The 25,169-nt window shown below is 46.2% G+C and overlaps 1 protein-coding gene across 1 annotated transcript in view; it reads left to right on the forward strand.

The window, feature by feature from the left end:
* The window catches only part of LOC142584279 (uncharacterized), a 72,095-nt gene that overhangs the window by 16,835 nt on the left and 30,091 nt on the right, over positions 1–25,169 (forward strand). The window contains exons 2-3 of the mRNA XM_075694418.1: positions 3,156–3,295; positions 21,372–21,460. Coding sequence (XP_075550533.1) covers positions 3,156–3,295; positions 21,372–21,460 — 229 coding nt within the window. The remainder of the gene's footprint in view (positions 1–3,155; positions 3,296–21,371; positions 21,461–25,169) is intronic.

The raw sequence follows: 25,169 nt of genomic DNA on the forward strand, positions 1-25,169 counted from the left end.
TCTGTGTCTTGGAATCAATGCGCGATCCGTTGGGTCGTTTTACGATTTTCGGACTTGGTCATGGTTGGGTCTATAAAAGCCATTAGCAAGGCATATGTCTTTTCCAAGCCTAGGGTCCCCTGTAGGTCATTGTATTTTTCGCACCAGTTGCGCCCTGAGAGTTCTGTGGCATACTCTTAGGCTTGTCTGCGACCTCGACGATCTTTAGTCGGCAACGCGTGACTTCGACTCCTTTAGCTTTCTGTTGTGCTCTTACAGCTTCCATCTTCCTAGTAGCCCCCGTCGCGTGTTCCATAGGCGCAAAAGATGCTTATCCACCTCGGGTGTGTTGGTGGTGAGGGCGACCTCTCGGGTTAGCCTTTCGCATTCTGCCTTGATTCCTGCTACTCAGCTCGTAATGTATGTGATCACAGTGTCTTCGGACTCGGCCCCAGTTTCTCTATAGGTTACCCAGGTCAGTGAGCCTAGCCTGGCGAAGTCTTTTCCTGGTCGGGAGGGTGTCTATCTTGATGCGCAAATGAAGTGGTCGCTGCCAAGCGTTTGCCCGTCGTTTTCCCGTCGAACATCTCTTAGCCCTCGGACGAATGCCAACTCTGGGCACGAATCTCGGTTGATACTGTTCCCCACTCGCGTGGGTTGGGCGTGGTCTGTGATGAGACTTTGCCTTCTGCGATCGGCTTCTCTGGCTAGATCCCTGCCTTTTTGAGTTTCTTTAACGTAGCCCCAGCTTTTGTGCCAGGCAATAAAATACCACAGGATGACCAGACCCTTCTTGCCTACTTCTTGTTCTGCCTTGCGTAGCAGATAGCTGAAGTTGGCTTTCCTCTGGTTGGGTGGCCCGTAAATGTTGAGGAGAAAGACGCTTTCTTGGCTTCTTTTTGGGTAATAATGTCAATAAAGACGTGGTCTATGTCCGTTGCATCGACGTCGTGTCTGTTTGCGGAGACAGCTTTGGCAACCAGCGTCGCGACCTTACTCTGCCCGAGCCGTTCGTACACTGAGTAGCCCGCAAGAGTGGGTGAACATCCGGTTTCCTGTAGGGCGATTATGTCTGATGGAGCTGTGCAGTTAGTGATGTGTTGTTTAAGAAGACCCTGCTTTCTGTGGATCCCACGGCAGTTCCACTGCCATATATTGAGGGTTTCCAACTTGACCGAGCATTTGTGGTTGCTTGCCATACTCAGCCGATGGGCTGGTATAGGCTTTAGTTCTGGATTTCATGCCCGTAAATTGTATTAGGCATTCTTTGTTCTTGCGTGCCTCATCGTGGATGTTAAAAACGAGGTTACTAAGATTCGCTGGTGCATTGTTCATGGCTACCATGGCAGCTGTGAATTCCTGCCGTCCTGTTGTGGCCGACTGAGTTTCTTCTGTTTGCGGGTTTGAATTTGTCTGCCCTGTTCTCAGTGCCTTAAGGTCGTCCATGAGTTTGTTGGGCTTCTGTCTAAGCTCTGCATTTTCTGAGCTGAGAATTTGAATAGCTTGCCTTAGCTCATTTACTTTATCGTTCGGCGTCTTTGTGTTCTTTGGAACAGTGGGAGAGGCTGAGAAAATATGCGCTACCCAGTTCACCATACTGTCTTCTTCATTCTTGTTTATGGTCTTCTTGTGCTGCTTCTTTTTCGTTTCCGGAGCGTGCCTGGTCTTGGACGCGGATCTCGACTTGGATCTGGACCCGGATGTCGAACTGGAGTCCCTACTGAACCAGCGTTTCCTGGTCAGGCCACGTCCGCCGGCGTCCCTGGCTCCGGCGTCTGGTTCCTCTTTTTTTCTCGCCCATGGGTTCCTTAGTTTCCTGAGGCGTTCCTCGCAGTCCTTTGCCCGTGTGGGGTGCGCTTCCTTGCGCAGTGCACACCTGGGTTCGAAGGTGTGTCCGTCCTCGATGACTGGTTCGGCGGAGTTTGAGCAGGCAACGGCGTCAGGTGTCGGGCATACAGGCAGCCAATGTCTAGGCTTGAAGCATATATAGGAAACATGCCGCGATGACCGATAGAGGTAGCAATGTGTGTCCCCGCCGTAGTAGTAAACGTAGCGGCGGACGATCTTGGCCCCGAAGGTAATGACCGTGCTTTGGGAGTTTCCAAGCATTCTTGCATAAAGTATTTTGACTCATTGGGGGCGAACCCGAAGGTGCCGTAGTGATTCGGTCGGCATTGTATCGGCGTCCAGACCGTGAATCACACCTTTACACGAATTGTCCGGCGCTGCCACGTAAGCCGTCACTGCATAGTCTTTCACCCAAAACGTAGACTTGGAACGCTCTGCACAACATTGGCAGCGTCCGTGCTTGACGTGCTGATTATGGCGATGTTCGATCCGTTGCGCGACCGTATAAGCAACTTGCCTTCGTTGCACATGTCTGGGTTTCGTCATGCTTTGGTTATAGCCCGGGCGATCGGATGCGTGCTCAGTTGACTGATGTTGAGCCCTATAGTCTAATGATTACCTTAAAGTTGGTCTTCGGCAATGGAGGTAGCTTCTTTTGGCGAAGGGATTCCCCTTTAGTTTGGGCTGGCTCGGCACTGATTCGCCCGCCGCTTCGGTCTCGGTATCCGGAATGGCGATCAGCCTTCATTTGTGGCATTTTGCAGTAAACCATCCCCCGTTGTAAAGGGCTTTATTTTGCGAGAGGTCGGGAGCGTTGTCTTCGCGTGGGGGGTTCTTTTCGATCGGCGTCGTGGCTCCGATCGTCGCAGACGCGTCGTCCCAAAGTTGGTCGTCCTAGGCCATCCTGGTGCGTCCCGCACGAGCTGGAGGAGCATTCCGTCGGACGAATTACCCGAAGCCGCCAAGGCTTAGAGCAGCGTTCTTCTACGCGGATCTTCGAACAAGAAAAGAATGAGGAAATATGGACTTACGTTTGAAAACTGGTTATCCACGGGTTTCCCTTGATTAGTAGAGGACGATCGAGTACTGCATTTTCAGCGACTGCGCAGTTTTCCGAGTGAAAAGAGGCGTCGAGGCAGGAGCTCATACGAAGCGTGACCGCTCCGTTTGGCCCCCTCATTCGTGGTTGACACAACACATCGCTTGTGTTATGTGCTCTGTTGTTATTAGCTACAAATTTCTTCATAACTGTTTTTGTACAGTAAGCTTTATTGAATTTCTGGTTTTCCTTGGATTGCACATACGTTGTCTTTTCGATTCTTTCTTAGGCACTCAACACTGAAGAACCAATCTGGTTGATTAAACAAAGCTACTCAAACGGTCGAGAATGCGTCTATTCGAAAAAGCTGGGTTTTGACCAGTCAACTAATATTTATAACTTTACGTATTACTACAAGGAAAATGGAACGTAAGTACAAGCAACCTACACTGCTAATATACATTTTTGTCAAAAGGTTTGGCGACTTGCGAAATCTGCAAACAAAAATTATTTTCTCCTACGTATTCATATATTGGCGATTGAAGGAATGTCTTCTTAGTTTAGAAGGTTGTTGAAGAAGCTTTCCTTGGCTGCCTTAAGAAAAATTTAGATAATATGACTATTACAAAACGGTGTCACGCCAACAAAATTACTCCCGAAAAAAATAAAATATAGTAAGAGGCAATTTGTCATACTGATGCATTTAGTCCTAACGCATTTCTGTGTATGCTTTTCTAGCAGAATGACAGGACTCGGGGCCGAGAAGCTCGAATTTTGACCTGTCGCTAGGAATGCCAATCCTTAGTATAATGTCAAGATGTAGTAATAAACCATACACTCCGGAACACAGAAACAGAATTCTGAAAGAAACCGTGAAAGCAGTTCTCAACTGTGCTAAATATGTTAAAGAAAAATGGGCGTCTCAAAAAATCCTTTGCGGACATCTCGGGCACATAGCGCGCATCTCTTATTCGTTCACTTTATTTTTCTTCACTCTGCTCACTCTGTTTTTCATCATCCAGGTTTGCTCAGCAGCATTGAAAGCGTCTTCTCCGTCTAATGGTCTCATCGTGAGCAAGGGTATCCGCACCGTATGCCACCACCAGCTCAGCAGGAATCTCGCATTAGGCGCCTTCAAAGGCCGACCAGTTCTCATGCTATCGCTTTTGATTTGGTTACCTAGCTGCCTTGCGGGGTACCTTATAAAACACAATGTTTATGATCGCTGAATCTCTATGGACGTGGGCTCATTCTGATGCCCATCTTTTACGCCTTTTTTAAATATATTGCCCCGATTATACGAACTGATTACACGCATATTACTCTGTAAGATGCTTCGCTTGAAAGACAAATATTCTAAATATTCTTACCATCTGGCAAAATAGATTCTGGCATTTTTGAGCTGTCTTAGTATAGTTATAGTTTTATTTATGTTTATTGTTTTAGTTTCTTGCTTGGCTAACGGCTTTATTTCATAGGATCCCCTTGTTCTGCCAATGTCAGACTCTTTCTGAGTGCCTGTCTTCCCGGATTGTTCGCCATCTGTTAAACAGGGCTTTAGAATACCGCTGGGATAATTTCCACAATTATGCAAGTTTTCCACCGAGTGGTATTCTGCAGCATTTGGAAGAGGTACGATAAGTGCACATGCTGGCGAGGCAGTTCTATTCTGTAGGCATATTTTGCAGCTTCTGCAATTTCCGCGTTTTTTAGAAGTCAGTGGAATAATTACCTGTGATTACATCAGCTAGCTCTCATCAACAACTTCGCCATACCACCACAATCGTCACTCTTCACACTCTATCAGTGTCATTCCCTCAAACCTTTTTCCTTGCGTGGAGTAACCGGCATAGGTGCATCAATTAGGAAGACTTCTGCATTTTTGTGCCAATAAAATGGCGGTCTCTTTTTCTAGCCTCCTACAATCGGCTTCAGCGTATATAGAGTAAAAGAAAATATACGAAGTTGTCATTAAACTTTTCTTGTATTTCGGCATCTTTTTATGAAAAGAAATAAATGCCGGCAAGCCTTGAAGGGTGCATTGAGTGGTGGTATTGTAGACGCTCCGATCATGTTGCATGTGCATTATCACAGAAAAGTACAGCGCCTCCTAGCATTAAAAAAGGCATGTCGGACAGCCGAAAGAGTCTGCTATGCCATGTTAATTGCGACATTGTGCATGCAAAACCACAACAAAAAGTATATTGCCGCGACGCCATCTGTGCCCAACCATGCTGACGACGAGGACGACGACCTCGTGTGTGCAAGCGAGCGTGCTAGAAAAGAAGAAGCTAAAACTGAACGCTTGTTCTAATTGTCTAGATAAAATAACGCTCTCCGCTCTTGTCTCAAGTGAGCCGTGACACTGGTGGAGGTGCTGGGTATCGCATCATCGCCTAATGATAGGGACGACTCCTGCGAGTAGCCCTGCGTCCAGCCCTTCAAGACATCATCCACACGTCGAGACACCTGTGCAGCGTGCAAGCCGCCGCCTGCAAGGTCTGTGCCCGGAATTCGGTCTCTTGCAACGAACTTCGTCAGCGACCTCAACGACTCAGGAAATGGCGCTTGCAACTCCAACACAGGTGACTATCCAAAACAATCTAGTCCCCTCAAGCTTCCACGGTGATACGTACGAAGACGCCGAAGACTGGCTGGACCAGTACGAACGCGTAGCTAAGGTCAATCAGTGGCGTCCGGACCAGAAGCTGTCCAATGTGTACTTCGCTCTTGAAGGTAGCGCAAGGACGTGGTTCCAAAACCGCGAGGCACATTTGACAACGTGGGACGAATTTTGCCGTCGGCTACTTGACACCTTTGGAAGCACTGATCGCCGAGAGAATGCACAACGACTTCTCGAGTTGAGCATTCAGAAGCCCAATGAAAGTGTCTCCATGTTTGCCGAGGACATGTCTCGTTTGTTTCGTCGAGCGGATCCCAACATGCCGGATTCGAAGAAGTTGAGCCATCTCATGCGCGGCGTCAAAGAACAGCTATTCGCTGGTCTCGAGCGTAACCCGCCTACAACAGTGGAAGAATTCATTAAGGAAGCCACAGCAATCGAGCGGGTGCTCCAGCAGCGTTGTCGGCAATATGAACGCCTGACTAACTATGCGCCTGCAGGAGCCGCAGTACTAACAGTGACAGACGAGACCTCGCTGCGTCAACTGATAAGAGACATTGTGCGCGAGGAGATTGCGAAGCAAACTGTGACACCGAAGGAGTTTACTGTTGCTTCGGTCGCTGAAGTTGTTCGCCAAGAAATTCGGCAAGCATTAGCACCTCCTGAGCCACTCCCTGAACCGAGTCCCGAGCAGCGCTTCGAGCCACGCGCATATAGCTACGCAGACGCTGTCCGTCGCCCGCTTTCTGCCATGCCGGTACAGCAGTACCACCAGCGGCCACCTATTGCTGCCTGGATACAGAAGGAGCATTTCAGGCGACCCCAGCCTCGCAGGACCGACGTATGGCGCACTGCTGACCGCCGACCATTGTGTTTTCACTGTGGCGAACCAGGGCACATTTATAGTTTTTGCCCTCATCGCCAGGGTGGCATCCAGGACTTGTCACCTGCCACTCGGCGCCAGTTTCCAGAGAGACATCCACGCTTCGACGACAGTGTCAGTCAGGAACAAGGCAGCTCAGCTAATCTGCGGTCGCGTTCACCGTCTCCATTACGTTATTCTTCGCCGAACCGTCGCAGTTTCGCCGACGTGGTACGAGGCCGCTCTCCAAGCCCACGGCGGGGAAACTGAAATCAGCGACCTCCGGGGGGAAGGTTGCAAGTCGTCGAACCGCCGAAAATCCCCCATTATTACTGAGAAACGAGCGGAGCAACCCGAAGAAACGGGACGCCGCCAAATTTATTAGTGCCGACCTACTCTTAACAATTGATGGGCACGTCGTGACAGCTTTAGTTGATACTGGTGCAGACTTTTCGATAATGAGTGAGCAGTTGGCAGACCTACGTAAGACAGTCAGAATGCAATGGACGGTCCCTTATATTCGACATGCCGGGGCCCTGATAATGGTACCTACAGGACAATGTATTGCACGGCTCCAGATAGGAAATACAGCTTTTGTCGCTAATTTTATGATTTTAAAAGAGTGCTGCAGATCACTCATCCTTGGAATGGACTTTTTGCGGAAGTACGGCGCCGTGGTTAACATACGGGACGGCGAGATAACCTTGTCAACTAGTACAGACTCGAGCCAAGACGAAGAGCGCCGACGTACATCGTTACGTGTCGGCGACGACGACGTCTGCATACCACCACTATCATGCAGTCTTGTCTCCGTAAGATGCGGAGAACAGTTTGACAAGGACGGTGTAGCCGAGCAACTAACTGCACTTCTGTTCCATCAAGTTATCGCCATCGATCGGGGTATCGCCAGCCTAATCGGCGGTTGCACAGAGGTACTACTGACAAATTTTACCAATGAACGCCGGCACATCAGTAAAGGCACCGCTGTGGCGTACTTTGACGAAATTGACCACGTTCAACACTGCTTTGCTGTAACAGAGGAATCAACCACCGATACGATGTCATCTACACCCGTCGTCGACGTTGACCCTGGTTTAGCGCCGCAACAGAAACAAGGGCTCAGAGAACTGATTGACCATTTTAAAGACTGCTTCTCTACAACGTCCCGAGTGCGTCAAACACCACTGACGAAACACCGCATCATTACGGAGGAAACAGCAATACCCATTCGACAACATCCGTATCGCGTGGCTGAGAAAGAGCGTGAAGCAATACAGCAGCTAGTCAAGAAAATGCTGGCCGATGATGTTATCCAGCCGTCAAAAAGCCCTTGGGCATCGCCCGTAGTACTCGTTAAGAAGAAGGATGGCAGCCTGAGGTTTTGTATCGACTATCGCAAGCTCAATCGGGTTACGAAAAAAGATGTGTATCCCTTACCACGCATCGGCGATTCCCTCGACAGGCTACGGCATGCACGTTATTTCTCATCGATGGACTTAAAGAGTGGATACTGGCAAATAGAGGACGATGAGCGGGATCGCAAAAAGACTGCGTTTGTGACGCCTGATGGGCTCTATGAATTCACAGTTCTTCCTTTTGGTTTGTGCTCCGCCCCGGCCACGTTTCAAAGGCTAATGGATACTGTTCTCTCAGACCTTAAGTGGAAGACTTGCTTAGTGTACCTAGACGATGTGATTGTTTATTCTGCCACATTTGATGAACATCTCAGTCGGCTACGGTCAGTTCTTCAAGCCATACGGTCCGCTGGGCTTACCTTAAAACCTGAAAAGTGCCACTTTGGCTATGAAGAACTACAGTTTTTGGGCCACATTGTAAGTCACACAGGTGTAAGACCTGATCCTGAGAAAATCGCAGCCGTCGCAAAGTTTTCAAGGCCTACGGACAAGAAGGCAGTCAGACGCTTCCTGGGCCTATGCTCATATTACCGGCGATTTATTGCGGGTTTTGCACGCATCGCCTCACCGCTCACCTGCCTAACCGGAGAAGATGTCACGTTTATATGGGGCGAGGAGCAGGAGGCGGCATTTAACGAGTTGCGGCACCGTCTACAAACTCCGCCTGTTCTTGCCCACTTTGACGTGGATGCGCCGACAATGATCCGCACCGACGGCAGCAATGTGGGTCTAGGTGCCGTCCTTGTTCAGCGGCAAGACGGCGCTGAGCGAGTCATCGCTTGCGCGAGTAGAACACTGTCACGTGCCGAGTCGAACTACTCCACCACAGAGAAGGAATGCTTGGCTGTAGTATGGGCCGTTACCAAGTTCCGCCCGTACATATATGGCCGCCCAGTTCAAGTCATAAGTGACCATCATTCTCTCTGTTGATTGACCAACATGAAAGATCCATCTGCACGTTTGGCACGCTGGAGCCTACGTCTTCCAGAGTACGACATGACAGTGGTCTATAAATCGGGAAGACAGCACTTAGACGCTGACTGTCTTTCCAGATCACCGATCTAGTCGTCAGGCCGAGATGATGACGAACCCGCAGGCTTTTTAGGAGTTGTTGGTGCAGCTACCATCTCTCAACAACAGCAAGATGACCACGAGCTCGCTTGACTAATTGATTTTTTAGAAGGCCGCACCACCAAGAAGCCCAGATTGTTCTCAAGGAACTTGTCATCATTCTGCATACGAAACAGTGTTCTTTTTAAGAGGAACTTCTCTTCAACAGGGAAGAGATATCTACTGGTCATCCCTACAACTCTCCGCAGTGAAATCTTGCCGGCCTGTCACGATGAAGCTACCTCGGGCCACCTAGGCTACACAAGAACATTAGCACGGATCAAAGAGAAATGCTACTGGCCACGGCTCGCAACACAGGTGAAGCACTACGTTCGAACGTGCCTTGACTGTCAGCGACGAAAAGTGCCACCTACGAAACCTGCCGGACTATTACATCCCGTTCAATTGCCGGAAACAACGTTTGCAGAAATTGGGATGGCCCTTTGGGCCCATTCCCAATATCAACTGCAGGAACTAAGTGGATCATAGTTGCGACAGATTACCTTACGCGTTATGCAGAAACCAAAGCACTTCCGAGCAGCACAGCAGCCGAAGCCGCGCAGTTCTTCATCGAAAACGTCGTCCTTAGGCACGGTGCTCCAGCGGCCATCGTAACCGACAGGGGAACCGCGTTCACGGCTGAACTTTTGCGAACTGTACTCACGCTCAGTGGCACAGCACACAGAAGGACGACAGCTTATCACCCGCAAAGCAATGGACTTACGGAGCGCCTCAACAAGACTCCCGCAGACATGTTGTGCATGTACGTCGATGTGGAACACAAGAACTGGGACCAAATATTACCTTACGTAACGTTTGCTTACAATACGGCTCGGCAAGAAACAACAAGAATGACGCCATTCAGTCTCCTCCATGGTCGAGAAGTGACTACAATGCTGGATGCTATGCTTCCTCAGGATTCCAGCGATTCCGAGACTGACGCTGCAGATTTTACAGAGCGCGCCGAAGCAGCAAGACAGCTCGCACGCGTTCGCATAACTAGCCAGCAAGACCGTGATGCGCGACGTTACAATCAACGCCATCGATGCGTCGTCTACCAGCCCGGCCAGAGTCTGGGTTTGGGCTCCAGTACGCCGCCGAGGCCTCGCGGATAAACTTCTGCGCCGATACTTCGGACCGTACAAGGTTCTACGACGCCTTAGCGACGTCAACTATGAAGTCATTCCTGACAGCCAATCCTGCTCGAGGCGCCGTCAGGACCTGCCAGAGACTGTGTACGTGGTGCGCATGAAACCTTATTTTGCTGAATGACATGGACACTTGCTTGTGGGCTGGACACCGGGTGCTACCCGCCAAGCATCGGGACGATGCTCCTTCTGAAGGGGGGCAAATGCCGTGACGCCATGTGTGCCCAACCATGCTGACGACGAAGACGACGACCTCGTGTGTGCAAGCGAGCGTGCTAGAGAAGAAGAAGCTAAAACTGAACGCTTGTTCTAATTGTCTAGATTAAATAACGCTCTCCGCTCTTGTCTCAAGTGAGCCGTGACAATATAGTCTCAAGCAGACTTTAAAATTGCAGTAATTATTGGCTAACTGGTAGACATCAATCGTGACTTATGCGAGCAGTATGAATCAAGCACATCAAAAGAAAAAAAATGGCATTCATCCAACTATAATACGAAGCTACCAATGAAACACATGCGGATTTCTCAAGAACAAAGCTTCGCAGTTGAAAAAAAATGTCCTAGTGCGCGATTCATAACCAGGAAAGACGCCTTACCGTGATGGTCGGTCGGTCATCTGAACTAACCGGGAGGGTTTCATCGGAAAGTGTGGGCGAGTTGATCGATAACTCGAAGCAATGGGACACTGAATATGGCAAAGTACTCTTCCGGCAACCCAGAAAATGGAAGACAGTGATTAACTGGGAAAAATTGTCATCTGCGGGACTATAGCTCGAAGCTAAAATCTTAATATGAATTGTAAAAAGAAATACGAGTGTAATGTAGGAAGTAATCTGCTCTTTATTAAGGTAAAATGAGACACCCAACCAAATGTAGTTAATTGCTACATAGGAAACCCACACGAGTTCCTCGAAAGAAAAGCCTCGCAGTTGAAGAAAAATTTGTCCTGGTCCGAGACTCGAACTCGGGACACCGCCTTCCCGCTGCATCCACTCTACCATATAAGCCAACCAGGCGGCTAGCAAATGGCTCGGCAAAGTCGAATTTATGGACAACTAGAAGCATAGGCAAGAGTTTGACGTAATAGTTCTGTGGAAACCCGCAAGATGGAGAGAAGTAATTACAGTGAACTTCAAGGGACCGAAAAAAATAGTTCATCTAATTGAAAGTTCACTAAACTGAATATTCACTAGACCAACATAGGACATGGCATACACATTCAAAAGTTTGGAGTGCAATTCATGGAGCAAGAGACATGGCATCCATAGTGTTAGAAATGTTACAAATGGAATTTGTACATATAAATGAAAAACACACCAGGTGGGTCATTTGTGCGCACACGCGGAACCGACGAGACTGGAAAGAAAGAGATGACGACCATTCCACGACTATCCGGTCGCAAAAAAACACACACCACGTGGTTTGGGGTGTTACAGGTCGCCGCTTTTTTCTGGCGGCGTTGTAAGCGCCAGCGATGTCACTTTGTTCATGGCCTCCGAGATTACATGCTTGCTAGTTTTTTGCGGGCAATCTCGGAGGCCATGCCTCGTTGCCGTTCGTTTTCCGCGCCGTCGCTTTGCCCGAGGGGCGTTGTAGCGCTGGCGACGCTACGTTGTCGCTGGAGCGGCGGTTTGATGAAGGCGAGCATCGGTTGCGCCTGCAGTGCAGTGCAACCTTGGTCCTCTGAGCGAGTTCGTTAAACTGAAACACTGGCTGTTCCGAAATTCGTTTAAGTAAAACATTCTTGTATAGAATCTATAAGAAAACTGCCGGGGATTTTTTAAAAGTTCGTTATTCTGAAATATTCGATAAACTGACGTTCTGACAACTGAGAGTTTACTGTAATAAGGAAAAATGAAACATCCACTCAAACGTAGCTATTTTTCGTAACCTAGCTAAATTTTTTCGCACCTTAAATGTGCGAAACTTATTTCTTCCACCCACCTTCGTTCGGGCTTATGCGACACTGCAGTAGAGGGCATCGGTCACGAGATGATGGCTTTTGTAACACCGGGCGGCGTATACCAGTTCAAAGTCATGCATTTTGGCTTGTGTAATGCTGAAGCCATGTTCGAACGCACGGAGGAGGTACTTCTACATGTATTTATGTGGTTAAGGTGTCTTCGGTAACAAGATGACGTCATCTTTTTCGCTCCTTCACTTGATACATACCTCGAGCGGATTTCATTAATCTCGGTGCATTTCAAAATGCCAGCCTCCAACCTAGTTTGTCCAAGCGTAACTTCGGTGAGCGTTAAATCACTATCCTGTCTTGCAGCGCGATCGCACTGCATTACAGTGCGATTACTTAATTTTGCGCTGCACTTTGACGTCACATAGGGATTGGGCAAGGAGCCACGTTTTCCCTTGCCGCATGCATAATCAGGTAGACTGACCAAATAATTTCACGCCAGGAAATTTAGTTTGCGTAGCCATTTTGAAAAATATAAGCACTTCACTAGAATTTCTTGATAATTTTGTTGAACTTTCCCACGTAATCACAAGCTACGGAGCTCCCCCCGAAAATGTTTATAATGCAATTAGTCTACCTGTGAGTCGAGTGCTTTGGTTTTTTACATATGATGTCCACCTGTGCAGGTAATTATGCTGTAGTGATGTGATTCTCTGAAGTTTTTTTAAATGTTCGAAGAAAAAAACACTATACAGCACGCCGAAGCAACACTGCAAGAAAAGCTGCAGCGAATCACGGGAAATATCTTGGCACCTCTATTTCCAACCATTTCACCGTCAGAATGACGGCAGGCCATCAGTTTGTAAGGCATAACTCACGACGTACTGCATACGCCAGGCAATCAGAGTGCGTTATAATTATCAATTACTTATTTTGTTTTTTACCGTGGTATTCGTAACTCCTTTCTGCTTGTTCGCGGCATTAGAAGCGTTTTGTCGGAATGACGCCGATGACTTGTCAAAAATGATAAAAACATGAGTTTTAATGCGACGGCTATCTTACAGTGCAGAATGTTGATAATCGTTCTCCTTAACCGGCACAGTGGAAGAATCGTCGTGAGTGACTAATGCAGTGCACTCCCCGACATGGGGACATACAAAGCCCAACCACGAATGTACCGCGCTTTACAAAGGAACCTCCAACATCGCCAACCGTTACACCAGAAAAGCATTTGCAATGGTATTCACTAGAGATGCGTGTGCCAACCTTATGCTCGCGCGTTGCATTCGGCATTATGAGTGCACAAGTATCACTAACACCCTCAGGAGTAACTACTGTTACTTAATCAAAACCGTCCATATACAGACCTCGCTCACCATCATTTGCGCTGTGCCAGAAAAGCCGATATGTAAGGCTGCGAGAAATTATAACCAATACCCAGGCCTAAAGCGTCACCGAGCTCCAATTGGGCATCCAATTTGGGAAGGACATCCGATTGTACACGGTCGACAAGAAAGAACTGCCGTCGCTTGACCACCCAGTCATAGATCCGCAGCTCCTAAATATATGGGAGACTCTGCGCAGTCTTGTCACGAATACCTGGATACAACAACGTAATCTTTGTCTTCCACATAGCCTCGCAACAGTGTCAGAATCCAGGGAGAAATGTGCTCAGCAGCTAGCGAAACAAAACTGGCGCCGTGTGTTCGAGAAGCTTCATGGAGAGCTCGGCATGGCGAAAACGTACCGCGCGCCATATCGTAAAAGCAATCTGCGACCCGCGTGAACTTTAAAAACGCAACTTCACTTGCATTTTGGTCCCGCGCTCCTAGCGTTGGAGGTTGGGCAATTTGAAGGGCAATTTGAAGGGGAATTTCACGCACGCGTTGAAGCCAGAGGCACTCAGAAGTGATCGCACCCCTACGCCGACATTATTTATCACGTCAGCGTTTCGATCGCGAGTGTTTCCGGTCATCAGGTGAAATCAGTTCATTTCTGCCCAGTGTGCAAGGAACACCTTGTCTGTTCATTTATTTATTTAGCGAATGCTTGCTGCAGTAAGTATGTCCGATGTAACCACGAACCTTACTTCGTGTAGTTGTTTAATACGGTCCTATATGCTATCAATAATTCACTTTCACCCACCGTGATGGCGCACTGTAGCTTTGGCGCTATATTCCTAAACCCAAGGGCGCGGGATCAAATAGCGGCAGCTACTGCCGCATTTTAATGGGAGCGAAGTGCAAAAGCACCCGTGTACAGCGCATTCGGTGCAGGTTAAAGAACCAAAGATGGTCAAAAGTGATCCGGAGTTGCCCACTGCGGCATGCCTCATAATCGTATCGCGGTTTTGCCACGGCAAACAGAATTTTAAAAAAATATATTTATTTTTGAATGAAACTGACTTTCCTTTTTCAAAGAAGTAATTGCCCAGTGGATACCTTCGCACGTGGGTATTGCCGGAAATGAAGAGGCTGATCGCCTCGCTTCAACTTGAGCTCACAACGGAAGTGACTGCCCAGAAACTTCTTGTATATTGACAACGCCCGTGTGTTAATCCGCCGATATCTCCTAAAGCAGCACCCAAACCACCGTGTTGCAAACGTCTCGCTCCCTCCCTGTGTTCGTGGTGGTCGCTTGTCTTGTAGTGCTAGAGCACTGTTAGTAAAATTAGGAGTTGGCGCTGTGTTGGTGCGTGAATGCGTTTACCGTCAACGACGTGTTAGCAGTCCGTCGTGTTCGACCTGTGGCTCCTGTGAGGCACTTGGACACCCGAAATTGCAGTGTGCTGCATTGGTCACACAACGTGCACTGCTAATTAAGGAATATGGACTGACTGTACTCAAACGTACGACCCTCGACGATTGCCTGTTTCCGAGAGGGAGTGCTGCTCAACGCGACTAGGCCCATAGAGCCTTGCTAACTTTCCTGCAGACAACTCATTTGGCCTCCCGTTTATAGACATTTTTTCCGTGTTCTTACTTTCCTTTGTCCATATCTCGGTCATTTGTTTATTTCCTATATTCTCTGCTATTTTTTGTTTCCGATCTTCATCTCCTTTTGTCTTTTCATTCCCTCCTCCCAACAGATTAGGCACGCGTTGTGCCCTTCTCGGTGGCAGTTGTCAGCTTGCTCCCTCCCTGTTACCTTTGTATACTTGTATGCTTCCGCATCTAATAATACTAATTATAATTTTCAAAGAAGAATGGACTGATTGTACACCTTCCCTTTCAATGATATTAGTAAGGTTCCAGTCAGGCGCTGGTAATGTCAGCCGTGTGCGATCCAACCCATTTTTATTCTTCTCTGAATTTCCTTCTCATCTCTTAGTAAATATTATGTGCTGTTGCATCAGTCGCTGTTTCATCGACTGAAGGCGACAAAGTGAAAACAAAGTGCGTGTTTCGCAAGACAAGCATCAGTGGCACCCATTGTTCTTTCTCGAGCTTTACCCTTCACAAAGTTACGGCCGCTTTCAACGGTAGTGCAAATCTTACATGCAATCGTCATTCAGGCCTTTTTACGGCTGTCTGAACAACGGAAAACTTACAACGCAATGCTTTTTTAAATGCATAAGCATTTCTATGCCTACTCAACGAGTAGGCCTAGGTCCGTCATGTTAGACGATCGCTTTGAAGACAGGGCCCACAGCGGAGAGCGAATTGACTTTTGTGCTGCCGCTTGTTTCAAAGCGAACTAAGAAGCGAGAACACAACGCACACGAAGCTATCTGCCCTCGGCAAACTCTGTCCCCATTGTAGATCGCTTTCAATATATGACCCGCGAAGCCGCGAAATATGCAGCCGCCGCCGGATTATGGTTGAACATGGTTGATAACCGATGGTCATTAAGGGTTACGGACTGGATCCCAAGGGAAGGGAAGCGTAGCAGGGGGCGGCAGAAAGTTAGGTGGGCGGATGAGATTAAGAAGTTTGCAGGGACGACATGGCCACAATTAGTACATGACCGGGGTTGTTGGAGAAGTATGGGAGAGGCCTTTGCCCTGCAGTGGGCGTAACCAGGCTGATGATGATGATGATGATGATGATGATGATTATGATGATGATGATGATGATGATGATGATTGATAATGGTTCGCATCGAGAGGAGGAAGCGCCATCGACCACGTCTATATACGAGGTCGATCAGACGTGACACGGTTCAGTTGCACCATGTACTACAGCACCCAACGACCAGTGCTTACGTTCCACGAAGCAGGGGCACAATCCAAACGCCTCGTCACATAACATGAATGAACATTGCTGCAACTGGCCTTTTCGTCGTCTTATGGTGGTCTCACTTTAGATTTTGGTGTTGAAGCCGCACTTCACACTTTCACGATTCTTCCACAGTACATATTTCTTGTCATTATACCAAACACTGCATGATACGACGACGAAACTACAGGTTATTAGTAGCAAATGCTTACGCATGATTTAGATAACTACCACACACGGTTCTGCATGTAAATTTTTCATATATTGTTCGAAGTTTACTTATAAAGATTCTACGGAACCCGTCTCAACATATTCAGTTCGTTATAATAAATTATTATGGAACAATTCCAAAACTGTGTTTTAAACAATGAACAAACGTTCAATAATTGCCTTCTCAAATGATTACTTTACGGCACATACTGCAATTTACTAATTGCAGCCGGCGATCTTGAAGACCGATCCATTTGAAGTTAATTTCCAGGATGACAGCATTTTCAAGATAATACCGAAAGTGTGGAGCGATATGAGTGGGCGTTCCAGTTACTTTTGTGATTCACTGCATAAAGGACGTTTTTTTTTAAGATTAAGTGATAAAGAGTCATTTTTAGGGCAAGTCTGATCACGCATATCTCAAAACTGGCGTCATTCTGAGAATTCTTTACAAGTTTATACGCCTTGCAAAGCAACGGATACAATTGGTAAATTAAAATATGTGTCGTAATTTTTTTATTCAAAAGTTAATTAGTGGGTTTCTGTTAATTTCCCAATGAGTGTTTCAATTCCTCACGTAAGTAATGTGCGCCTCTCTGAATAAGCCAGCTCAAGGACTAAAGTTACGTTGTCTGCCACAGGCTATTTGTTTAAATTATATTAAACTTAAAACGTAATCAGCCTTAAAGGCGGTACGATAAAAGCGCTGAAGGCACGCCACGCGTACGTTAGTGGATGCAGGTATTCTTCGACTGTTGCGGTACTTCGACACAACGCCTTGTGAGAACGTCGGAAAAGTCAATATTTGGGCTAGTATGAAAGAGATGAAAGGAACGACGTTCCATCGCAAAAGTTAAGAGACTCGTAATCGAACTATTAAAAACTTCCAGCAGCCCCAACCGTGCAGATACATTTTAAATACAAATGCTCAGTTCAATAGAGAAACAATGAATAAGCTAATGAAATACTAATCGCTTCACATTTCGTTTATGTAATATGAATTCCGGCAGAACTAATCTCACGATGAATGTTGACGTTAATGTGATTAGCGCTGAAGCGGTGTAGCGGTGATACGTGTATGCATTGGATGTCCTAGTTCATGGTGCCCACTGCACGCGCTTCGCCATCTAACGGCGGTGCTCCGAAGTATGCTTCGATTGCAGAAAGCACAGGATGAATTTCCATGATTCTTTTTGTAAGTCAGGTAGGCCCATAGCCATTGGCATATGTAGAGCAAGCAAACATCGTATCAAACGGATTTATTGAAGAGCGGCACTAACCTAATGGAAGATACCCAGTGATGCAAGTTTGCTCCAGGTTCATAGACGTATGGTACACGCCAAGGGGTGACCTGGGGGGAATCCTGGTGACCCTTGCACCATCAGACCATGACCATTAGACCACGGGCTACCTACTATCTGTGACACAAGGTAGCGGGAAAATGGTGAGAGACAAATATATAGTGATATAGAAATCCGGAAGAACTCATCTGGCAATAAATGACGACGATAATGTCAGTAGCATTTAAGCAATATATCGACACACCATATTGTGACCACCGAATAACGTTATACATGAGGCGTGTATGCAGCCGGATTGCCTGATGCGTTTCCCCATCTAGTGCCGCCGTAGCGAAATCCCCATGTGGCGCATGTAGTAATAGTACGCTCGGGCAAATATCAATTTTCTTGTTCGAAGCAAAGTCACAGCGAAGATTTATTAGTGTGAAATAGTTTCGAAGCAGATAGCCCCAATAAAGGTGGGACTTCCATAAGATCTGGACCAGATGCTGACAAATTAAAAGAAGTTCTGCATATCCTACACACTGGGGGAATCGATGTTATGCGAAGTATTTTGTGTGTACCCGGCTATACAGGGCTCTTTGAGGTTTCACATACCATAGCCAGGTGAAACAACGTGTTTGTGTAAATCGAGCAGTTTTATGTGTGTGTCGTGAGCATACGTGTATATGACCATAGCAATGACTACGACTGCGTCATAGACAATCAGACGGGAGTAAAGGCATGATACCTACGCTGGGCGTTCGATGCGAGCTTACGACATGACGACTGTTGGGCTCTACACGGGTAGTGTGTGAGCGTATGTTAAAGAAAGTAGGATTAGATTACATTCTGGGGTTTTACGTGCAAAAACCACGACCTGATTATGATGCATGATGTAGTGGGGGATTTCCAATTAATTTTTACCACTTCCAGTTCTTTAACGTGCACCCAGAGCACGGTACATGGGCGGTTCTTTTTTTCCATTTCGCCCCCATCGAAACGCGGCCATGGCGACCTCGTGCTTAGCAACGTAACGCTAAAACCACTAAGCAACCAAGGCGCGTAGAAACGAGGATTATGACCTTGTCAACAATAACTATATACAATTGTGCATACCTTTAGCTACGTTACGTGGTGTATGTTAAAACCTCGATGGCAGTAGTATTTCAGCGAAGAAACGTTAAAACATTGTTAACTTGGGCGATCATGAAGTTGGCCGAATGCGCACGTATTTTACGTAGCGTAAACAGCTGCGAGGAATCTTCTCGGTAAACTGGAGACCCGGAAGTTAGTGCAGTCTGGAACGGCCCGTCAAACCGCTAGCTGTCACGAGGAAAGATGAGCAAGTGGTATATGGCACACGCTCCAAGAGTTTGAAAAATATGAGTACATGTGAAACGAGATAGGTATGAGCGTGATCGTTGCCTACTGAGAATATGAAAATCTCACAGAGCGTGCGCCGTATAGACAAGTGTATAGGCCGCTGCCTCAACCACCTGACTAGATTACAGTGATTGATGACTTGGTTGTATCGAATAAATTTTAATCCAGTTGGGTTAGCAAGGATAGGCTCACTCATTTCAATTGCGATCTGTTTTCTGTTTTAAAAAGCGGCGATAAAGAAATTGATCATAGCCTAGTGGTTTGACCACCGGGTTGCTGTGTTATACGACAGAGGCTTGGATCTACCATCAGTCGCTCGTTATCTTTTTTTGTTAAACCGAGCCGATACAGCATCGCACGTACCTGCCGTAAAGTGCCAAGGTTGAGTCAAAGGTTGGTTAGCATTAAAAATTTTCTTCTTTATTTGCGAGAAGGGAAACAGGCTCTTCGACAGTATGAGTGTAATTCCAAAGTGCCTTAATAAAACATTTTAATGCGAAAATGCATGTTAAACACTTCTTTCAACTCTTGCAGTGAAGAAAATTTTACACTGGCCCCGGTATGGGCTAAGCGAGTCCTGCGGGACCAGAATAAAGTTTTCCAGTCCAGTCTTTATTACTGTTGCGCTTCACATTTTACATATGGTTTTCAGATGGTTGAGGTAGTGGGCGCACAAGTGCGTTAGAGTATTAGACTCAACGTCACCCCCCGTTACACTGGCGCATGCCAAAAGGAAGACGGCGAAGCTGCCATCTGACGTTCTTATATTCTATTGCGAAAGCATCATATGTCGTACTGAGCAAAAATTGCTCATAGTCAGCGTGACCGAAAGGTGGTACCAAGCTTGCTGGTGGTGCAAAGAGCTAAAACATGTCAAAAATGCTCGTATTGACGTTATCTTTCTCAGGGAGGTTCCTGTGAACAGATTAAATTATTGGGATGGAAAGAAAAATTTGGTACATCTCGTTCTGGATGGCAATCAAACCAGGGCTTCGGGGGTGCTAGACAAGCACGCTTCCCCGAGGACACGGCGGCTCTACGGTTCTGGCAGTATAAGGGTGTGCCTACTAGCACTTGTGTCGTTGCACAAGTCACGTCGCAGTCACCACGCTGACTAAACGAACGTGTGACCTAGTGCGTGAGTCAGTGGGCACGTCACCGCGCAGCCAATGGAGAGGAGTTGACGCCACGTCATGAGTGTATAAAATGGGTGCGTTCATGGCGTTCCGAAGTCTACAAACGGTACAATGCTTTCGCATTCCCACACGTGGGCGGTGTTAAGTGTCTCTGCCCAATCTGGTTTTTCTGTATAAAGGTTCTTCATTTCTACTTAAGAATGAGCCCAGCTGCGAACGTAATACAATTATAACTTTTAAAAAATTAGTTGCCATGTTGTCGCAGCCATAAAAGTCATCTTAGTCATCCTACTGTCATCACACACATGTTAAAAAATTAAATTATGGGGTTTTACGTGCCAAAACTATTTTCTGATTATGAGGCACGCCGTAGTGGAAGACTCCGGAAATGTCAATCACCTAGGGTTCTTTAACGTGCACCTAAACCTAAGCACACGGGTTGTTTTGCATTTCGCCCCTATCGAAATGCGGCCGCCGTGGCCGGGATTCGATCCCGCGACCTCGTGCTCAGATTACACACATGTTGGCGTCGATCACACGGTTGCTCAGATTACACAGGCACATAGGTCCATCTGGTAACCATTTGCATAACAAAAATAACTATGCTGGGTGGCCAGCTAGCTAAAGAGCGCATAACATCGATTCCCACAACGCGTATGGCATGCACATTTTTTTCGACGTGCATGTTCTGGCGTATTAGCTCGTGAGAGCCTTTTCATTCCAGGATATTTAGAGGGCATTCCAGTAGAAGCATTTTTTGGAATCGTGTAGCTGGGCTGTTGCTCTCTTTTTCTTCCAAATAACAGTTGGGCTAATTTGTAGAAAGCTGCGATAAACGCAGTCAACATCTTGGCTTCCTCTTTAGCTCGTTGAGTTCTCTGAACGCCCTTTCTATAAATCTATCCTCGAAAATTGCACCATCCCGTATCGCCAATGATTTCACAAATTATAGTGTCTCATTTTCTGCTTGCTTTATATACGATATAAAATTCCTACTGTAGTATTAGCCTACTTATTCATCTACAATACCAAAATTTTGCACGCAGTAAATGTCAGTTTTCTTACTGCGCATGATTTGCCATCTCTGGAAAGCAAAATAGGACAAATGTAGGTTTTATTTTTTCCTTTCAATATATTGTAACAACCCCTAAGGGGATTCTTGCAAAATGTCCATTTGGGGTCACGTGATCTGGTTAATTTTTTCAGGATGAAGCAAGAAAATTTACAGGCAACTCTTTCTATGGCAAATGACGCCACTTCTCAAGGTGCTACGATGACAGTTCGCAAACTAGAAGGTAAGCTTTACCAGTAGGGTAGTTGTAGCTTACTACAGGCACACGAAAGCACTTCGCGCATTAAAACATTTCCTTACGTTTTATTATGTAAGCAATGCAATGACCAGTACACATAATAAATATTCACTGCATATTTTGTATTAGCACATTTTTTTAGGGACATGCCGATCGCTGAGTAGCGAGACGAGCTAGTTTGTTTCGGATTGTCATACGCTGACATCCTTGCAAGCACTTTTTCCTATCGGCATTTCATGTAAATCACTCTGAAAATATTTCACCTATATTTTGCTTGTTCTGGATTGCTTCAAAAGTTCTGTTGTTAGCGGAGGAGCAATCTGCATGCATACAGGTGTATGACAATCCTATAACTATAATGTGAAACCAAATCCACGACTAATGCAGTTATGGTAGGGATTGTTCGAAAACTCAACACGCATCAATGCACCATATCTCTGCACTCAAAAAAAATTGTAGTTACATAGATCAGACTGCAAGCAATCATTAAAACTAAGCTTGTAAGGGAACAACACCTGTTGTGTTAGTGTATGGCACTTAGTTATACGAAAGACCAAAAAAAAAGAACGTCGCAACTCTTCTGATTCAAGATGGATGCATATAGCATGCTATAACTGTGAACCAACATTAGTACGTTGTAAAGTGATCCTCTGAATTTCAAACAAAACAGTTCCTTGAATAGAACGTTCTCGCACATTTTATCAAAAGTTTTTGCATGTTCAGGAAAATTGCACAGGCAAGGAAGATCGATTCAAATGCAGGGTATGCTTATCTGCGAATGAAGTTTTTTTCATCAAAAGATATACTTTAGTATCTGGGAAGGTAACAAAAAAATCGAGATTGGCCTGTAATTTTCAACATTATCTTTCCTGTCTGCTGTTTAATGTAACCTAACGATAGCCGCCTTACCTGTTTGCTTTTTAATGTAACCAAACGATAGCCGTCTTAAATGTATCCATGAATACCGGCAGTTTCCAAAGAAAGTGGTAGCGGGAAAACTAACATAAGTGGAATTTGACCAAATATTTTTCGCAGAGCTCTACCTGGTATGCCACCTATTCGTGGGGGCGTAGTTCGGCACAAGCTAAATTGCAATCCGTTTTACGTCAGGCCTGTTGATAACCTATGCAACAATGCCACTACCTACGCAAGTTCCCTCAATGTGTTATGGTATTCCTATTCTGACAGACTGTTTCGAGAAGTGCGGAAAAAGACTGTTGAATGCTTTATCAGCCAGCACTTCGTCAACTGCTAAAGAGTAAATAGGATTAAGTGTACGTCCCTTTCTTTCTGTGATTAGGCTATAAAGACTTTGTCATAGCGGGATTTTTGTCTGATCGGAAGAATCTATGCAAAAAATACCATTGTTTACCTGCTAGCAAGAGCCCGACGGCCCTGTTTCTTTTCATCTTATGTTGCTTTTGTTCCCTCATATTTTGTCGCATGTATACTACGCTTCGACAGTCAGTCTCTAAGCAGTATGTCAAGCATAACATATATCGCCATTGGGCCAGCTAACATATTTCTGCACATTTTTGTTGTGGTACGTGTTCTTTAAGAGCCTGAAGTATCCTTTTGATTGCGTAACTTTTCATGTACCACATCGAGTTCATGACCATGAAACAGGAAAGAACCGTCTAAATTAGCGATGCGTCAGTCGAATTATTCTGCGGTACCAATATGAATTTCTATTTTGTTTCTTTGTTCGTAATCGATTGGCGTCGTTCAGCTAGCAAAAAAGGCTTCGAAAGGTGACCATCGAGGTATCAACTTACAAAATAGTGGTCGCCTAACCTTTCACATAAACGTAAGCTGCTGGAGAATAATCAGACGCGCGCACCGCAATGTGCTCTACGCACGGTGCCACCATTGGGTTATTCGTGGTCTCTTCTCCAGTAGGGTGATATATGCTCGTTTCTAAACAACAAGATGGAAACACGGCCAAGTAATTCGACACATTAATTCATGTGGCATGCGAGATATTTATGTTGTTCAAATTTCTAGCCAAGCATAAACGCACAGCGGAATCCAATTTTCTCAAAACTTGCGTTACAGTGTACATAGGGGACGATATAACTCAAGAAGGAGTAAATGTGCATTTACAAGATTTATTAAAAATAAAACTACGGGGTTTGACGTGCCAAAACCACTTGCTGATTATGAGGCACGCCGTAATGGATGACTCCGCAAATATTGACCCCCGGGGGTTCTTTACGCTGCACCTAAATCTAAGTACGCGGGTGTTTTAGCATTTCGCCCCCATTGAAATCCGGCTGTCGTGGCCGGGATTCGATCCCGCAACTTCGTGCTGTACGATCCCGCAACTGTACTAACACAGCCGGAAGATTTATTTTAATGTCTAGACATTCAGCATAATATAATGTAGTATACCGTGTGTACTAGACACCGTGGGCCTAGCTGCCTAAACAAACGGTTTCGAATCATGACGCATAATACCAAGATTGTTTTGTTAGCAGTTACCGTGCGCACACTGGTAAGTTTTTATATTATCACTGATTATCTCACTAGTTCAATTATTAGCCAATAATTTTTATTTACTTGCATAACTACGTAAACTCAACTGCCAAATCATCGCGTTCGCAGATCATCGCAAAGCATCACCTTCAAAAAGTTTCACCAGTTTCCTACTCCCAATATTTTCGCCAGATAACTGTACAGCATTTTCAACTTGTGATTCCCAACACGAAAGAAATATGAGAAATGAAGGCAGGCCCGCGAATTTCGCAACGCGCTACAGCAGTGCTCTCAAGAGGGGTTGAAAAGGTTCAACACTACTCAATGGCTGACTTGGTCACCTTTAAAATGTGACAAGGCTACTCCATAGCTGTTTGTGGCTGCTACAAGTAAACACCGGCGCTACACTCTATGCTAAAGCGTTGCGTACTAAATTAGGGCGGCGATAAAAAATGCCATGGGAGCGAAGAGAAAAAATTTCTAATAAAGCTGCGGCTGCTTGCTAGTAGCAGCTACCAGCAGCTACAGTGTCGCCTTTCAATTTTGTTGGTGCCAAGTGAGCCATTGAGCAGCGGTGATTTTATTAAAAGCCCTTCTTAGAGCTGTGCTGTCACACTCGCAAAATGCGTGCGCCCTGCTTCACTTCAATTTTTTTGTTAACGCGAAAAATATCTGGCGACGATGTAGCCAATTGTAAACTCTTAAATATGAATTTCGGAGTTTTATATGCCGAAACCACGAGTTGATTATGATGCACGCCGTAGTGGAGCGCTCCGGATTAATTTTGACTACCAGGGGATCTTTAACGTGCCCCCAATGCACGGGAAGCTGGTGGTTTTGCATCTCACAATTCACCCCCATCAAAATGCGGCCCCGGCGGCCAGAATTTCATCTCGCGATCTCATAAGCACCGCAACATCACAGCCTCTAAGCCACTGCGACGGATAACTTTCGAATATGACGCTGTCAAACTTGATGCACGATTTGGAATTCGAGCTTACACAATTATGCAAGTAATTATAAAACTAGGCAATCAATTATTGTAAACAACTCCGCGGATGCTAATAAAGTCACTACTCCATTTTATTAAAGTTCTTAGCTTCTTTTCCTGGCGTACTCATGCCACCTCGTCCTCATCTTCACACCACTCTACAATCTCTGGGGCCTCTGACTTTATCCCTCCTGGGATGGTACGGGATGAAGTTGCCAACAAAGCTAG

This window comes from Dermacentor variabilis, chromosome 6 (genome assembly GCF_050947875.1).
Source record: "Dermacentor variabilis isolate Ectoservices chromosome 6, ASM5094787v1, whole genome shotgun sequence".
NCBI lineage: Eukaryota > Metazoa > Arthropoda > Arachnida > Ixodida > Ixodidae > Dermacentor > Dermacentor variabilis.